General features: G+C 49.4%; 1 protein-coding gene across 1 annotated transcript in view; it reads right to left on the minus strand.

Annotated features, from left to right (window-relative positions):
• Positions 1–8,469: 8,469 nt before the first annotated feature.
• Positions 8,470–15,365, minus strand: part of SPSB4 (splA/ryanodine receptor domain and SOCS box containing 4) — a 66,952-nt gene continuing 60,056 nt past the window's right edge. Inside the window, exon 3 of the mRNA XM_081106518.1 lies at positions 8,470–9,814. Coding sequence (XP_080962644.1) covers positions 9,687–9,814 — 128 coding nt within the window. The 3' untranslated portion in view covers positions 8,470–9,686. The remainder of the gene's footprint in view (positions 9,815–15,365) is intronic.

Genomic DNA, 15,365 nt, shown 5'->3' on the forward strand with positions numbered 1-15,365 from the left:
GGCTAGGTGATCCCCAATCATTCATTCCCACTCCACGAATGTGGATTCTCTTCTCCTGAGGTCTGGGTCATCAGCAACTTCTCTTTATTTTTCTTATCTCCCGACGGCCGCGGATCAAGCTGGACCTGCAGTGGGTGTTCAGTAAGGAACTGTTCTATGGCAGCAAAATGGGTCGTGTTGTTCATTTCTCGTCTCCTCTTCACACTAGGAAACTCTCAGGAGGAGGAAAAGGGAGTTTTCCTTTGGTAACAGACGAGGGCAGGCTGGGTCTGCACTCCCTTGCCTCTGGACATGCATGTTAAGAGCTTTGGGGATTCAGAGCCGGAACAGAAACTCCCAGGAGTATTAGGTTGGGTCCCCAGAAGTAGATCCTGAGACAAGCATTTGGGGACAGTCTGGGAGGTGATCCCAGGAGTCACTGACAGGAACATGGCGAAGTGAGAACACGAGGAAAAGGGAGCCGATGCAGGTGAGTGAATGAGCAGGTCACACGCTCCGGGCTCCATGCTGCTTGGGTGACTGGGAGGTTGTGGGAAACACAGCTCTGTGCCATCCCACCCAGGCGCCAGGAGCCAAGTGCTGATGGTCATTGGCTGCAGTGGCTCCCAGCATCAACACATATTAAATACTAAGAGGTGAATCTCACAAAAAATGTGTAAAACTTATCCGCTAACACTACTAAACACCTGTGAGGGAAATTAAAGAAGACCCAAATAAATGGGGAAATCTATGTTTTTCATGAGTTGGAAGACTCAGTATTCTTAAGATGTTAAATCTTCCCGAATTGATTTACAGAGTCAATGCAATCTTTAGTGAAATCCAAGCAAATTTTCTTTTCAGGAAAAATTAACCATCTGATCCTGAAATTTACATGGAAATACAAAGGAACTAGGATAGTCAAAATGAATTTCATAACGAACGAAGTTAAAGGACTAATACTCACTGATTTTAAGACTTATTATGAAGCTACAGGAGTCAAGACAGTGACTACTAAGTACTGGCATCGAGGTAGACAAATAGATCAATGAAATAGAATAAAGGGTCCATGAAAAGACCGCACATATTTGGACAACTAAGTTTTTACAAAGATGCAAAGGCAATTGGTGCTGGAACATTTGGATATCTATATGCAATACTATGATTTCATCAATGCCTTATACAATATACATAAACTAACTTAAAATGGACCAAAGAACTAAATGTAAAAACCTAAAACTTTAAAACTTCTAGAAGAAAACATAGAATAAAATCTTTGTGATCTTGGGTAAAGCAGAGATTTCTTTAATAAGACACCAAAAGCACAGTCTATAAGAGAACAGATTAGTAATTTGGACCTTATTAAAAAATACATTGCTAAGAGAATGAAAAGACAGCCGACACACTGGGAGAAAATAAAGCATACATGTGATAAAGAATGTGCATCAAGAATATATAAAGGACTCTCAAAAATTAATAATGAAGACACACCAATTAAAAATGAGCAAAAGATTTGAACAGATATTTCAGCAAGGAAGATACAGTGGGGCCTTGACTTACGAGTGTCCCGACTAATGAGTTTTTCGAGATACGAGCCGTCTCTTGGCCGATTTTTTGCTTTGAGTTGCGAGCTAAAATTCGGGTTACGAGCCAGCTTCAGATACCCCACCGCTAGTTGGCGCAGCTAACGTCACAGTGAACGCCACAACATCAGCCCAGCATCACGTGTCTCACTCGTGCACTTTAAGATTTGACATATGAGTAATTTGAGTTATGAGCTCCATCACGGAACGAATTAAACTCGTAAGTCAAGGCCCCACTGTATATGGATGGTAAATAAGCACATGAAAAGATGCTCAGTGTCATTAGTCATTTGGGATCTATAAATTAAAAACCTCAATCAAATACCATTTAGCCCTGCTTGTGTGGCTCAGTGGTTGAGCATCGACCTATGAACCAGGAGATCACAGTTTGATTCCTGGTCAGGGCACATGCCGGGGTTGCAGGCTTGATCCTCAGTAGGGGGCATGCAGGAGGCAGCCAATCAATGATTTTCTCTCATCATTGATGTTTCTATCTCTCTTTCCCTTCCTCTCTAAAATCAATAAAAATATATATTTTTAAAAAGAAATACCACTTCATACCTAAACTTCTAAAGGCTAAAGGCTAATCATATCCAATGTTGACAAGGCTGTGAAGGGACTGGAACTCTCACATAGCTCTCACAGAGTGGAAAGGTAAAATGACTGAATAACTTTGGAGAACAACTTGGTATTTCTTTAAAAGTTAAATATATATCTACTATATGATCCAGCATTCTACTCCTGGGTATTTTTACCCAAGAGAAAAGAAAGCATATGCCCACATGTGAATATTTATAGCAGCTTTATTTGTAAAAGCCCCAATCCAGAAGCAGCCTAAATGCCCATCAATGGTGAATGGACAAACAAGTTATAGTATATCCATCCAATGGGTTATTACTCAGCAGTAAAAAAGGAATGAATTACGGCTGCACAATAAAAATATGGATGCATCTTAAAATAATTATGCTGACAAAACAAGAAAGCCCACTGCATGGGAGAACATATTTGCCAATGCTATTTCAGATAAGGGTTTAATAATCTCCAACATTTACAGAGAACTCATACAACTTAACAAAAGGAAGATAAACGATCCAATAAAAAAATGGGCAAAGGACCTAAGTAGACACTTTTCAAAAGAGGACATACAGAAGGCCAAGAGACATATAAAAACATGCTCAAAGTCACCAATCATCCGAGAGATGCAAGTCAAAACAATGAAGTAGCATCTCACACCTGTCAGACTGGCTATCATCAACAAATTAACAATCGACAAGTGCTGGTGAGGATGCGGAGTAAAAGAACCCTTGTGCACTGCTGGTGGGAATGCAGACTGGTGCAGCCACTGTGGAGAACAGTATGGAGTTTCCTCAAAAAACTAAAAATGGAACTTCCATTTGACCCAGTGATCCCACTTCTAGGACTATATCCCAAGAAACCAGAAACACCAGTCAGAAAGGATATATGCACCCCTATGTTCATAGCAGCACAATTTACAATAGCTAAGATTTGGAAACAGCCTAAGTGCCCATCAGTAGATGAGTGGATTAAGAAACTTTGGCACATCTACACAATGGAATACTACGCCGCTATAAAAAAAGAAGGAACTTTTACCATTTGCAACAGCATGGATGGAACTGGAGAGCATTATGCTAAGCGAAATAAGCCAGTCAGAGAAAGATAAATATCACATGATCTCACTCTTATGTGGGATATAATGATCAACATAATTTGATGAATAAAAATAGATCCAGAGACAAATGGCAGGGGAGGTGGCGGGGGGGGGGGGGTGGTGGTTTAGAGAGCAACCAAAGGACTTGTATGCATGCATATTAGCGTAACCAATGGACACAGACACTGGGGCGGTAGGGGCTTGCCTGGGGTGGGAATGGTTAGGGGGCTGGGGGTAAGTCAATTGGGAAAAAAGGAGACATATGTAAAACTTAAGATAATAAAAAAAAAATAATTATGCTGAATGAAAGAACCTAGATGAAAAGAGCACATTAAAACCTAAATATGTTTGTTAGTGATCAAAAATGGAAATAACATGATACTAAATTCCAAGCTTAGATACCAGTCACTGAAGAGCACATCGATGATAGAAAATTAGTAGTGACCTGGAGATGGAAATCAGGGGATTTCATTTTTCTTTTCAAAGGTTGGTGAGAAATGGCAAGTTGATTTCAACAGTCAGAGTCTCCTTGATTATTAACTCATGAGATCAGATGTCAATGTTCATCTTTCCCAATCAATTCACCTGCAGACAACTCGTTCTTTTTTTATCATCAGGGATAATTTTAAACAATCAGAGTAGAATGAACACTGTAATGAACTCTCCTGTTCCCGTTAGTCAGCTTCAACCATTTTCAGCTCATTGCCTGTCTTGTTTCATGTCTATATCCCCACCCACTCCCTGTGCCTCCAGGCCCGACATCTTGCCGTTTCACCTGGAAATATTTGTTTGTATTTCTACAAGAAACGGATTCTTTTCAGTCGTTGTTTTAAATTCCTAATAATTCAGAACCAGTCCTGGCAACTTCATCTGAAAATCTTGGCGGGGTTTAGAAAGAATGTGGGACTCTCTTCTCGCACACATTGATAAAGGAGAAGGGTTTACCTGCCAAGAAATTTTTCTTAAGGAAAAAAAAAAAAGGCTTATCTTCTCTGTTTACAAAAAAAAAAAAAAAGTTGGTTTTTCTGTAGCTAGTGGCAGTGATATCCTTTCAGGCTCTCTGTGAAAGTCCCAGGGGCCGTTGTGTAACACGACCATCATCCAGGAAAGGAATGTGCGTTTTTAGATGGAAATGTGAAATTCTAGACTCTATTCCCTGTGCGCAGCCCGGCTCGTAGGGCATCCGCACTTGCTGAAGGCCGCCACCTGATACGGGAAACCTCGGACCAGATGTTATGCTCCTGCGAGTGCTTCTAGGACACGGTCTCTCTGGAGATGTTTTCACGAGACACTGGGAGTCTTTGTTCTTCAAAACCTTCAAATCTCTCAGCTTCCTTTTTTTTTTCCTGCTGTGGAACCATCTCTCTTCTCAGATGCAATAACTGCTAAAGTTGCTGCCAAGGGAAAAACTGCATTGCCTCCAAAGTCTTACTAGTGAGAAAGAAGTAACTTTTTGAAAACAGAAATTGAGGGATCCTGCTCTTTCCCTCCTTTTTTTTTGGTGTATATTTAGGTATATGTACATGAGGGGCGCTTCAGAAAAGAGACCACTTTAATCATAGGCCTAGTGAAATGTGTTCAAGTTGTTGGAGCACCCAAAGGCGATCAGAATCAAACTGTAACTGGTTAATTCCAACCCCAACAGCCTGGTTGGATCCTGGAGCTGGCTCTTACAACAGCGGATGGTTAAAATTTCAGAAATTTTGCAAGTTGGTTACTGATTACAGCTTTATTAAAAATTAAATCATAGAAACTCACGATTAAATAAGCGGTATTAAAAACAAAGGTTAAAAAACACCCACAAAGGTAATACTCAAAATTCATCATTTTTCAATTCGTTTACTATGATCTTTGCCCGTCAGGTAATTTCCATTTATTGAACCTATATGGTGAAAAGAGTACTGATGGCCTTTTCCCAGCGCTGCACTGCGTGGCATCACCGCGGAGCTGGAACTTGACTGTGGTGGGAGTATTTACACCTGCCATGGCCCCTACAGCAGCGGCTTAAAAACCTAGTTCCAGGACCTGGCCCTGCTGCTCCTTGTTACACAGTTGGATTATACTTTGGGAAGAATGCCATTGTGATGGTAGCCTAAGGCTCCTTGGAGAGGCTTCAGGTGTTTAGCATCTGATGTTCAGATGGGGGAGTTACAGGCCCCTAGTACACACATTTGGAACAAATTAGCTTTTACTTATTTATACACTAAAGTTTGGGATCTTTGCCATTAAAAAAAAATAAAATAGCAGATCTACAGGATAAAGTCCACCGCATATTCTTCTCTTGATACCCACAGGTCTCCTATCCTTCCTTCCCTGCCCTGCTCTGTAGGACCTCTATGGATAACAGCAATCAGGGTTCCTGGCCCGCTATGCTCCCAAGGGTTTCAGCCAATGGGAGGCTCTGATGGAAGATGGGAGGCGGGACAAGAGACAGGTCAGGGTATTTATGCCCTGGCTCCCTCCTTGCCAGGCTGTGGTTGGCATTGGCTGTCGAGTGGCTCTCTTATAGGTAGTTTTCTTTTGTTAATGACTGCTTCCTTCTCTTAGCCCTCTGCCCCTAGGGATGGTAAGTTTTCCCCTTCCACGGATACCAGCCCAGCTGCTTCACCTCAGTTGTTGGTTTCCTGAACCCTGCCCATGCCCCCGTCCATAGTCCCTTTATTACTCTCTCCTCAGCCTCCTTCTGAGCAGGCTGGCTGTTTCCTCCTGGATTCCGACCCAGACCGAGCCCTTATTCTTGTGTGACTTACAAGGACCCCATCCTTCCTCATTGCACCCTTTCTCCATATAGCTTGCCTCCATCACCTGAGACTGGTCAGCGTTCCACTCACACTCTCAGCCCTTCTCACCTGTATGCATTGCTTCTGCTGTACCTTTGCTCCTCTGGGCCCTGATGCCATCAGCTTCACCCATTTGCATGTCAGTCTCGCTGCTGGGGTGTGTGGGTGCTCTTGGGCAGCAGGAGAGAAATACCCCTTGGGTCTGGCACAATCCTGGTACAGAGCCATTTTCTGGCTTAAAATGACGGCTGAAAGGCAATTATTTCCTTCAAATGGCATCCCTGTGCAGCAAATCATTAGCGCATTTTCTTCCTTGGATGGAAAAATACCCAGGCACAGACAGCGTTACTGAGGCCTCTATGCTGGTTAGGAGAGTGGGGCATACTTACCTTGCTCCTCCCACAGTCGCTGACTGGACTGGGCACTCAACCAACTCCAGGGCTGCTTCTAGGAAAAGAGCCCTATTTGTTGGGTTGACAAAGAAGGTGAGCACAGTCATCAAGCCAGGGCTGGCTTGTCACTGGCTTACCTACTCCCCAAACCCATCAGAGAAGGGGTGGGGGAGTGTCCTAAGGAAGCAAGGTTTGGAAACACCAGGAACCAAACCCTTCCTGTAGTCAGGTCTCACTATCTCAACTTCCATTCACAACAGTACATTCAAGGGCAAAGCGTTTGCAGCCTGCTCTATACTTACTAGTCTAGGTTACTCTGATGGATTATGACAATGCTTTCTGGGAACTTCTCCACACACCACGGGCCTCACAGGTCAGGAACCAATTAGTCAAGAATTGTGCAGCATGAGGGCCGAAGTGGCCGGCCCTTCCTCCCCGGGTTGGGAGAGAAACCAGCCCGGCATCACTGAAGGAAGGAAGGGCTCACTGGCGTCGGACTTCATCGCACCAGTGATACTGCCATTCAGAACCCGCCCTTCTCTGGTAATGCTGGGTGGGCTGGGCGGCTTTCTCTGGCCTGGAATGTACATTCTCACTAACAGCAACGGCGTTCCCACTGGCGTGACTTAATTAAGCAGCTCATCCCGTGGGGCTGCCCATTAGAATCACCTGGGGAGCTACCAAGGCTGGGCCCCGCCCCCAGAGGACGGCCTTTAATTGGTCTGGGACTTTTTACAGATTTCCTTATGGGATTTTAATGTGCACCTGGGCTTGTCTAACCCTATCAGCCAGCTCATAAAAGAGGACCCAGGAATCCTTGCCTCGTAGGGGTTCACTGTTTAACCAGAGACACAGACAATCTTGGTGTTCAGGCAGAGATCCTGGGGGACTGTGAACTTCTCAGTGTCTAAGGCTGTGTGATACTTCACAGTCAAGTCCAGAGCTAGCAGACCCCCCCACCCCCCCACCCCCCGCCAACTCTCCTTGGGTTGGTGTGTGTGTTTGTTACCCTCTGATGTGTGTTATGGTTATAGTCTAGAGCAGTGGTTGCCAACCAGTGGCCCATGGAGCACTGGCGGTTCACAAAGTCTGAAAGGTTGGCGACCACTGGTCCAGAGTCCAACTCAGAAGCCTTGACCCAGACCCAGGCAGGTAAAGCCCATGAGAGAGGAAGACTATGGGATGTCCTGGTGCTGTGCCGTGGGACTCACACCAGGGCTCTGGCCCCCTAGGCCTGAGGCTAGGCCTCTACACAAAGCTGCTTCCCACAACCTAACGGAAGGACACCCCCAGAGGCTGAGCCCAGCCACCAGCCCAGGTCAGAAGGGTGGGAGAACACGGCCCTTGGCAGCATGCCATGGCTGGTTCTTTGGGTCTGCCCCTCACCAAAGTGATCTTCCCTAAAGAAGCAGGTGTGGAGGGTGCCTCTTCCTCCAGGAAGCCTTCCAGCAGGCCCCTGGAGAGCTTCCTCTCATTTTATCAGGCTGCACTGTCTCCCCTGGGGAGGGGCATATCTGCATGACTGCTGGGTCCTCGGTATTCATTCTCTTGGCACAGTGCGTGTTCTGGTGGGCCAGTCCTGACCCATTCCCCAGCCTGGATTGGCTCCTTCCAGCCTTGAGCCTGGCTAAGCCACACACTAAGCCTTCAGCAATCTGCATGGCTCCTTGGTGATGAGGTGCACTTCCAAAGTCACACCCAGCCCCACCATTGGGTCTACTTTGAAATGGTTGTCTTACAGGGTTTACCCTGCTTGGCCCTGTGTCCCCTGCAGAGCTGCCTTTTGGACATCACAGCCCTGGCCTCAGGAGCTTGCCCTGTTTTTCCACCATCACAGCCAGCTTTGCATGGGCCCAGGACCCGGGCACAGTTGCTCTTTCAGGGAAGGCCTTTGTCAAATGGCTAGAGTTTGGGCTCAAGTGGGGACAAGACAGAAGAGACAAGAACAGTCTGGAGAGGGAGTCACATTCCTGCCTGAGTGTCTGGGGAAGACCAGCCAGGTTGGCAGAAGAAGCCCTCCCCCCCGGCCCCCCCCCCCCCCACACCACCAAGAGCATGAATAAACAGCTGAAGGACTGAATGACACACTTTATTAGAAACGTTCCTCATTCATCAGTCAAATTCACATTAAAGTGGGGGCGGCAGTGCCGTCTGGGGCTCCGAAATTCCACTGCTGGGACAATTTCCAGTTAAAAATGAGTCTGGGCAGAGAGCGTCTGAAACACTCGAGGGCTGCCCAGGGAGGGGTCTCAGCAGCAGCATCCTTCCGGGAGAGGGCCAGGTTTGGAGCAAGCGAAGAAGGTGCCTCTCACGTCCACCCTTTCAGTTACGAGGCTGCCCCCACGGGCCCCACGCTGATAAATAAACAGCACGTCACACACACATTTGAAACAAACAAGCTCGTACAAGTCTCCTAAAGTGAAAAAATAGTTTGCTCAAATAAAGCTTTGTGGCAACCAGGCTGCATCCTGAGTGGATGGTTGCCTAGAGACCCCCGGCCTCCCCGGACATCATCCACCAGGGGGTTGCAATGCCCCCAACCCCCCCATTAGCACCTTTGGACTAAGTACTGCCCTCACTCCTCTACTCCTCTCTTAAAATGCACCTGCTACTTAAAATAATAATAAAAGAAACACTCTGTCCCTGGGGTGAATTCGTGAGACTCAGCTTCCCTGAATAAGAGGTGCCTGGGGCAATGGGGGGCGGGTGAGGGGCAGGAAGGCAGTGACTCGGGTAAGTAAACGACTTTCAAAGAGGTAAGCCAGAGGCGGCTAAACACTGCTCGGGCCACTTGCCAGTTCTGCCTGCGGGCATCCCTCTCAAAGGGGCGCAGCAGTCCTCAAGTATCAGCTGCCCTGACAAGGGGTGAGGGCCCAGGGGACCTGGCTGCTGTCATCATTCATTATCCAGAGGCAGTTTCTCCCCCAGCTGGCCCTGTCTGCTCGGCACACAACAGTCTCCTGCCCCAATGTTTTATTCATTCTCTTGAATATGGAACGGGCGCCCGGATCAATACCATCCTGCGGTGTCCAGTGGGCAGGCGGGCCCTCCCCCGGGGGCTTCGCGGCTTCCAAGGAGGTGTCGGGACTTGGGGGAGCTGCTTCTCGGGCAGCAAGTACTGTTGGCAACAGACATTCATTTTTCGGGTTGGGAACGCGTACTGGCCTTCCAAAGAACTGCAAGTTCTGGGGCGTCGGGGCGAGGAAGGCCCCTTCCTGAACGTTCCGGGTGCCGTGAAAGGAAAGGCCGGGCCGGTGCCCGCTGCTGCCCTCGGCGCCACAGCCCGTCACTGGTACAGCAGGTAGTTTTTGAGCGACTGAGGCAGGGGCAGGGCGCCGACGTCCTGCAGGCGCTGGCGGCCCAGGGCCAGGCGGATGGATCTCCGGCACAGGTCCATCAGCGGCAGGGGCTCGGCTGCAACGACAGGGAAGCGGGTTAGTCTCGCCAGTGCCTTCCTCGCCCCTCCTCCCGCCGGTCCTCCCACCCGCCCATTGTGGAGGCCGCCTGTAAGCGGAGCAACAACTCGGCAGGTTTGCGGAGGGGATGGGAGGGAGTGACAGGTGCACAGTGCCGTGCCCGGCCACGGACGTCGTGGGAGCTCCGGTCCCGGCTCAGGGCGTGTTGGCACCGAGCACCACCCCGACCGGACATGCCGTCTTCCTCCATTCAGACAAACAGCAAGGATTTCCCGTTTCATTCACTTAATGAATTCGTGACAAGGAGACTGTGAACTTCCTAGAGGACGTGACCCTGACTCATCCGTCCCAGGCCCCAGGCTGAGCCTGTTACCGGGATGACCCGGTGATCGTCGGTCAAATGAATGAACTGACTTGCTGCTCGGGGTCTCTCCTCTGTAGCTGTTGGAAGCTATTGAAATAAGCTGCTCTTACCCGGCAGCACTTCTGTCCTGGCTCCCTCCTCTCCTCTCCTCTCCTCTCCTGTAAACTCCCGAGAACAGGGCATGTTTTAATGGACAGGAGGCTTGTGGTGAGGGTTAAATGCGTTGGAAAGTGTAAAGAACTTAGCGCAGTGCTCAGCACATAGTAGGTGCTCAGTAAACACCATGTCCGGCTCTCTCCCTCATGCCCAGGCCTTTGCTGGTTGCCCTGGTGAGGAAGAACTCAGGAGGACTGTTAGCAGGATAGGCTCGGGCTGGCAGACAAGCAGTCCCTTTTCTGATGGGAGATGGGCTTGCATTTTATATCAGGGAAAATATTGAGCCTTTAAAGTTTGATAATCATTGTCAAAGTTTAAAAGCCTTCTTAATCACTTTAATGCGCTAGGCGCATACTAGGTCCTCAACGCCCCGAAGGCATAGCCTTATCAGCACACTCAGCTCCCTGTGCTTCCCTGCCTAAGTAGGAGCTGAACGGAAGGGAAGGTGGCCTTTTACCTTCACTCCTCTGCAATCACTGAAATCAATCCAGAGCCCAGACTCCAAAGACAGAGAGAAAGGAGGGGCTGGAGTTCAGAGTGTGTCTTTAGGTCTGTGTGAAATACCAACCCTCTCTCCTAATTCCTATGGCTGCACAGCAACCCCCAGTGCACAGAGAGCCTGGTGCCGCTGTGGAGCTTCCGGCTCCGAAGATGCCAGTAATGCCCGGCCGTCCCTCCAACTCCTCCTCCTCACCCACCTCGGCTTTGGAACTTCTTAGAGCTGTCAAATGTCAAGGTTTAGAAACTGTGGGCGAAAAGGGGCCACACTCATCGGACTGGCTCAGGGAAGGCCTGCCTGGCGGCCGTGCAGACTTAGAGACAGACCTAAAGTAACCACCGAGGATGCTCTGAAATGAAAACTTTTAAAATTAAAAAGCAATGTATGGTGAGTGGTCATGTCCTAGGCCGGAATTTCCCCTGATAAAGGTCAATCTTTACTTTAACTGAGCCTATTGTCTTTTTCTATCTATGATATCATCTCGTTGGAATGTCAAAGTAATTTTCCTTTTTTCTGGACCCCTCCAAGCACAGGCACCGCTCTGTGGAGACCACAAATCCCCTCATTGTTATTAATTGTTGACTGTTAACTACCCTGCACTCACCTAAGTAAAAGAAGTGTGTGTCTATCATTTTACTTTTTATCCAATCCCAGAGGTTTCCCCACTTTGCTTTCTCCCACCTCCCTAACCATCACCAATGGATTCTGTGTAACCCACTTCTGTCTCCTCTTCCGATTGTAATGTAAAAAACCAGGTGCAAAACTGCTATTCTCTGGAGCATTATCTCAATCTGTTGAGATTCTGCTTCCTGGCAATTGTTGACAGTTTGGCTCAGATAAACTCAGAAAAATCGTCACAGGTTTGAATGTTTCTTCCCTTAACAAAATGATCAATAAAGTGATGAGAGGCATTCTCAGAAATGCTTTCTGACTAAAGATAAAATTTAAAAAGAAACATTGTTTGCAAAAGTGAATATCCAAATGGCCAATAAATATATGAAAATGTGTCTACTTCCTGAGCCATCAGGGACATGCAAATTATCACTATACTGTGACTCTCTGAGATGCCAACCAGGATGGCTAAAATGAAAACAAGACAATAGCAAGTGTTGATGAGGATGTGGAGCAACTGGAATTCTAATAATGCTGCAGGTGGGCGGGTAAACTGGCACGCCCACTTGGGAAAACTGGAGGCATCTCCTCAAGCTGAACCTATGGCCTGCAATTTTACTCCCGGGTGTACACATGTTCACCCAAATGCACATGCACGAATGCTCATGGAGGTAACCAACTGCAAACAACAACTTTACTAGCCACCAACAGTGGGATGTCTACATAAATTGTTTATCTTCACAGAGTCAAATACTAATCCACCATGAAAATGAAGGAACCACAATTACATGCAAAAATATGGATGAATCTCTCAAACATAAGTATAAATGAAAGAAAAGTACATTTGGTGTGACTTTATCTGTACCAAGTTCAAACACACAGAGGGATGAAGTTAGGGCAGTGGTGACGTGGGGGGAGCAGTGACTGGAAGGGGGCATGCTGGAGCTCCTGGGGGGGGCTGGTATTGTTCCCCTTGATTTGATTTGATTTCTGCCTATACCAGTGTGTTCAGCTTGTAAAAATCATCAAGCTTACTCACCGGAGATGAGTACACTTTCTGCATAAATGTCAAAAACAAATTCACAGTAAACAATGAGTCACTGAGTCCAGAGTGCTTCATTCAGCTCCCTGCCGGGTGAGTGTGGATACAACACAAGCCAGTGAGGGCAAAGCAGGAGGAGGGGGGCTGGCGTGGAATCCTGGCTCCTGCTCCCACCACCAGCGGGCCAGAGAGCGGGCTCACCTTCCTGGAGCCACGCTTTGCTCATCTGTGGAGAGGGATAGCAAGGCCTCCATCATGCACTGTGACGATGGCAGGACCCAGCATGCTCCTTCCCTTAAAGGCATTCTCTTATTTCATGCCATCAGCCTAAGAAGTACCTTTAAAAATAGTAATAATTTGCTTATTGTGGTTCAAAAATGCCTCAGCACATCATACTAATTGTCGGCAATGCTATGCTCTGGTTGAAGATGCATTGGAGCCGGAGCTGGATGTCTGGTTCTGTGTTAAAAAAAATCACCGGGCGATCATTTCCGAGGTGACCTGCATTTTCCATGATTCTCCATCACTACCCGCCTGCACAACCCCGAGGAAACCACATTACTTCCTGGACTCTGTTTTGCAGGCAGTAAAACGGGGGAGTTAGCTCTCTGGTTACGATGGTCTATGACTGTGACAGGAACGAGGAGACCTTGGCACAGGCATTGGTAGCTTCGGCTGCTTCCCTGGGCCCCTCCAAATCTTCGCTGCCTGCAGTGGGGAGATGCTAAGACATGAGTCACCACCCTACCTCCATCCCTGTGTTCATATTTTGGAAAAAAATATCAATGTTTTAAGGTCAGGAGGTGCAATTTTTCTGCAACAGTTGAAGACAATGATCAGAAAATGGAGGAAGGTTGGAGCAACAGCCCTGAGATCGGAACTTAAGCAGACAGGGCACCGTTGTTTGTTTTTAGGAAAAGAAATGAGAAGACACACATGGGCACGCACACACACTCCATGTGTCAGACACATCGCTCGTCACTTATCCACAGCCCGAGGCCTTGGTGTCTGGAGACGGAATTGCCTGCTGGCCTCTGGGCCTCTCCTCACACAGCCCCTTCAGCTGGAACTCCCTGCCCTGCTCGGTCTCCTGGGCCTGCCTCCTCCTGCAGGACCCAAATCAGGTGCTTCCTCCTCCCCAGGGACTTGGCTCCTCTGCCCTCTGCTGGCACCTGGCAGGCGTCGACTCACTGAGGAAACTACACAAATAGTCGAATGTATCATTACCCACTCACCTCTCAACCACAGCATCCCTGTGCCTGTTGGCCTGTCATGGCCAACAGAGACCTCGGCTCACGTCTAGAAAGCGTCTGGAGTTTTCTCTTAACAAGCCTCACCATTTCCCCAGCACAAAGGTGGTGACGACAGGTGGGACACGGCAGCATCTTCAGATGAACTCTGTGCCAACAGGCATCATTGGCCCAGGCGGTCCCCAGGGCCCAGGTGGGGCTCATGTTTCCCGGGGATCGAGAGTGAGCAAGTCACTTCACGTGCTCAGGAGCCCCACACAGCAAAACCGTCCAAACAGTGCATGGCCTTCCCCAGCCACCCTGCCGGGCAGGGACCTGCAGAATCTCCAAAGGGGAGAACCCAGAACAGGGAGTGCGGGAAATGCCACCTGAACTGGGGGGCGGGGGGGGCTGTGCCCCCCACCCAGCGTGTCCCTGAAATGACAGAAGAGATGTGCGTGTGCGTGAAGGACCTGAGAACAGTGCTGTGAGGCAGGAAAGGCAGTCAGCAGGCTAGAGGTCGGGATGGGGTAGGAGGGTGGAGACATCGACCAGGGGACAGGTAGCGCTACACACCAGGGGTGAACACGGCCCTCACCAAAGGGGCCCTGGAGAAGCCCCGCTCCAGCAGCAAAGGCCGGCTGGGCCCGGCGCAAGCACCAGGGCATCCCTGAAAGGGCCTAACGCCTGGGCTGCTCTCCGGATGAGGCGGCGGCCTCCGGGGCCCTGCCAGCCCTGAGTGCAGGTGAGCCCTGCACCCCGCAGAGGGACTGGCTGCCTGGAGCTCCCTGACCCAGTGCCCAACAGGAGAGTGTGTCCCGCAAAACCTTCTCAGCCAAAGACTTCCAGGGGCTCCCAGCAGAGAGTGTTCCGCTGCTGCAGGTCACACAGCCGCTCCACTGTCAGGTGTGTCTAGTGAAAGAAGAGCCTCCGCCTGCCCAGTCTGAAGGTCACTCGAGGGGGCAGGGGGCGCTCCAGCAAAAGGAAACCGGATCCAGAAAAGGGGGGAGATTCGGCGGAACTCAGAGTGAAGGAAGGTCGCTGAATGATGGGAGATCCATTAGTCTTGATGCTTGGAAGAGCTCCTCACAGTGGCCTTCATTTCTCTAAAGCCCCCCCCCCCCCCCACACACACACACAACCCCCGCACGCACGCGCGCGCGCGCACACACACACACACACACACACACACAAGGCTCTGTGCCTCCTCACCTCTGGCCCAGCCCGCAGCTTCCCACCACTCACATCTCCCACCGCGCCCACTGCACCTCCGCGTCTCTGAGAGCTCCCTCCACCGCCGCCTTCACGGAACCGCACGCTCTCTCCCAGGACACCGCTGCCCTTCCTTCCACCTTCTCGGGGCTGTCTGTGCTCCCAGGCTGTGGCTCCCAGGCTTGTGGCACATGCCAGCCGGGCTTCTGAGGGGGGTGGGGCCGGACTCCTCGCTTCCTTTTGCCGCATACAAGGCGCCTCCGTCTGCTTGTGAGAAGCCCCAGCCCCCCCACAGCTCACACCATCGGCTCAGTCCTCTCCCTCCCCTCACGGCTGCTGACCACTGACCTCTGACCCCGGTTTGCCAGGGCTCTGGCCTGGCCTCCCAGGCCCCCTCTCCACCATACCTGCCCCGCCCCCGGGACAGAATCCTCC

The sequence above is a fragment of the Myotis nattereri genome (assembly GCF_964212035.1).
Source record: "Myotis nattereri genome assembly, chromosome: 14".
Taxonomy (NCBI): domain Eukaryota; kingdom Metazoa; phylum Chordata; class Mammalia; order Chiroptera; family Vespertilionidae; genus Myotis; species Myotis nattereri.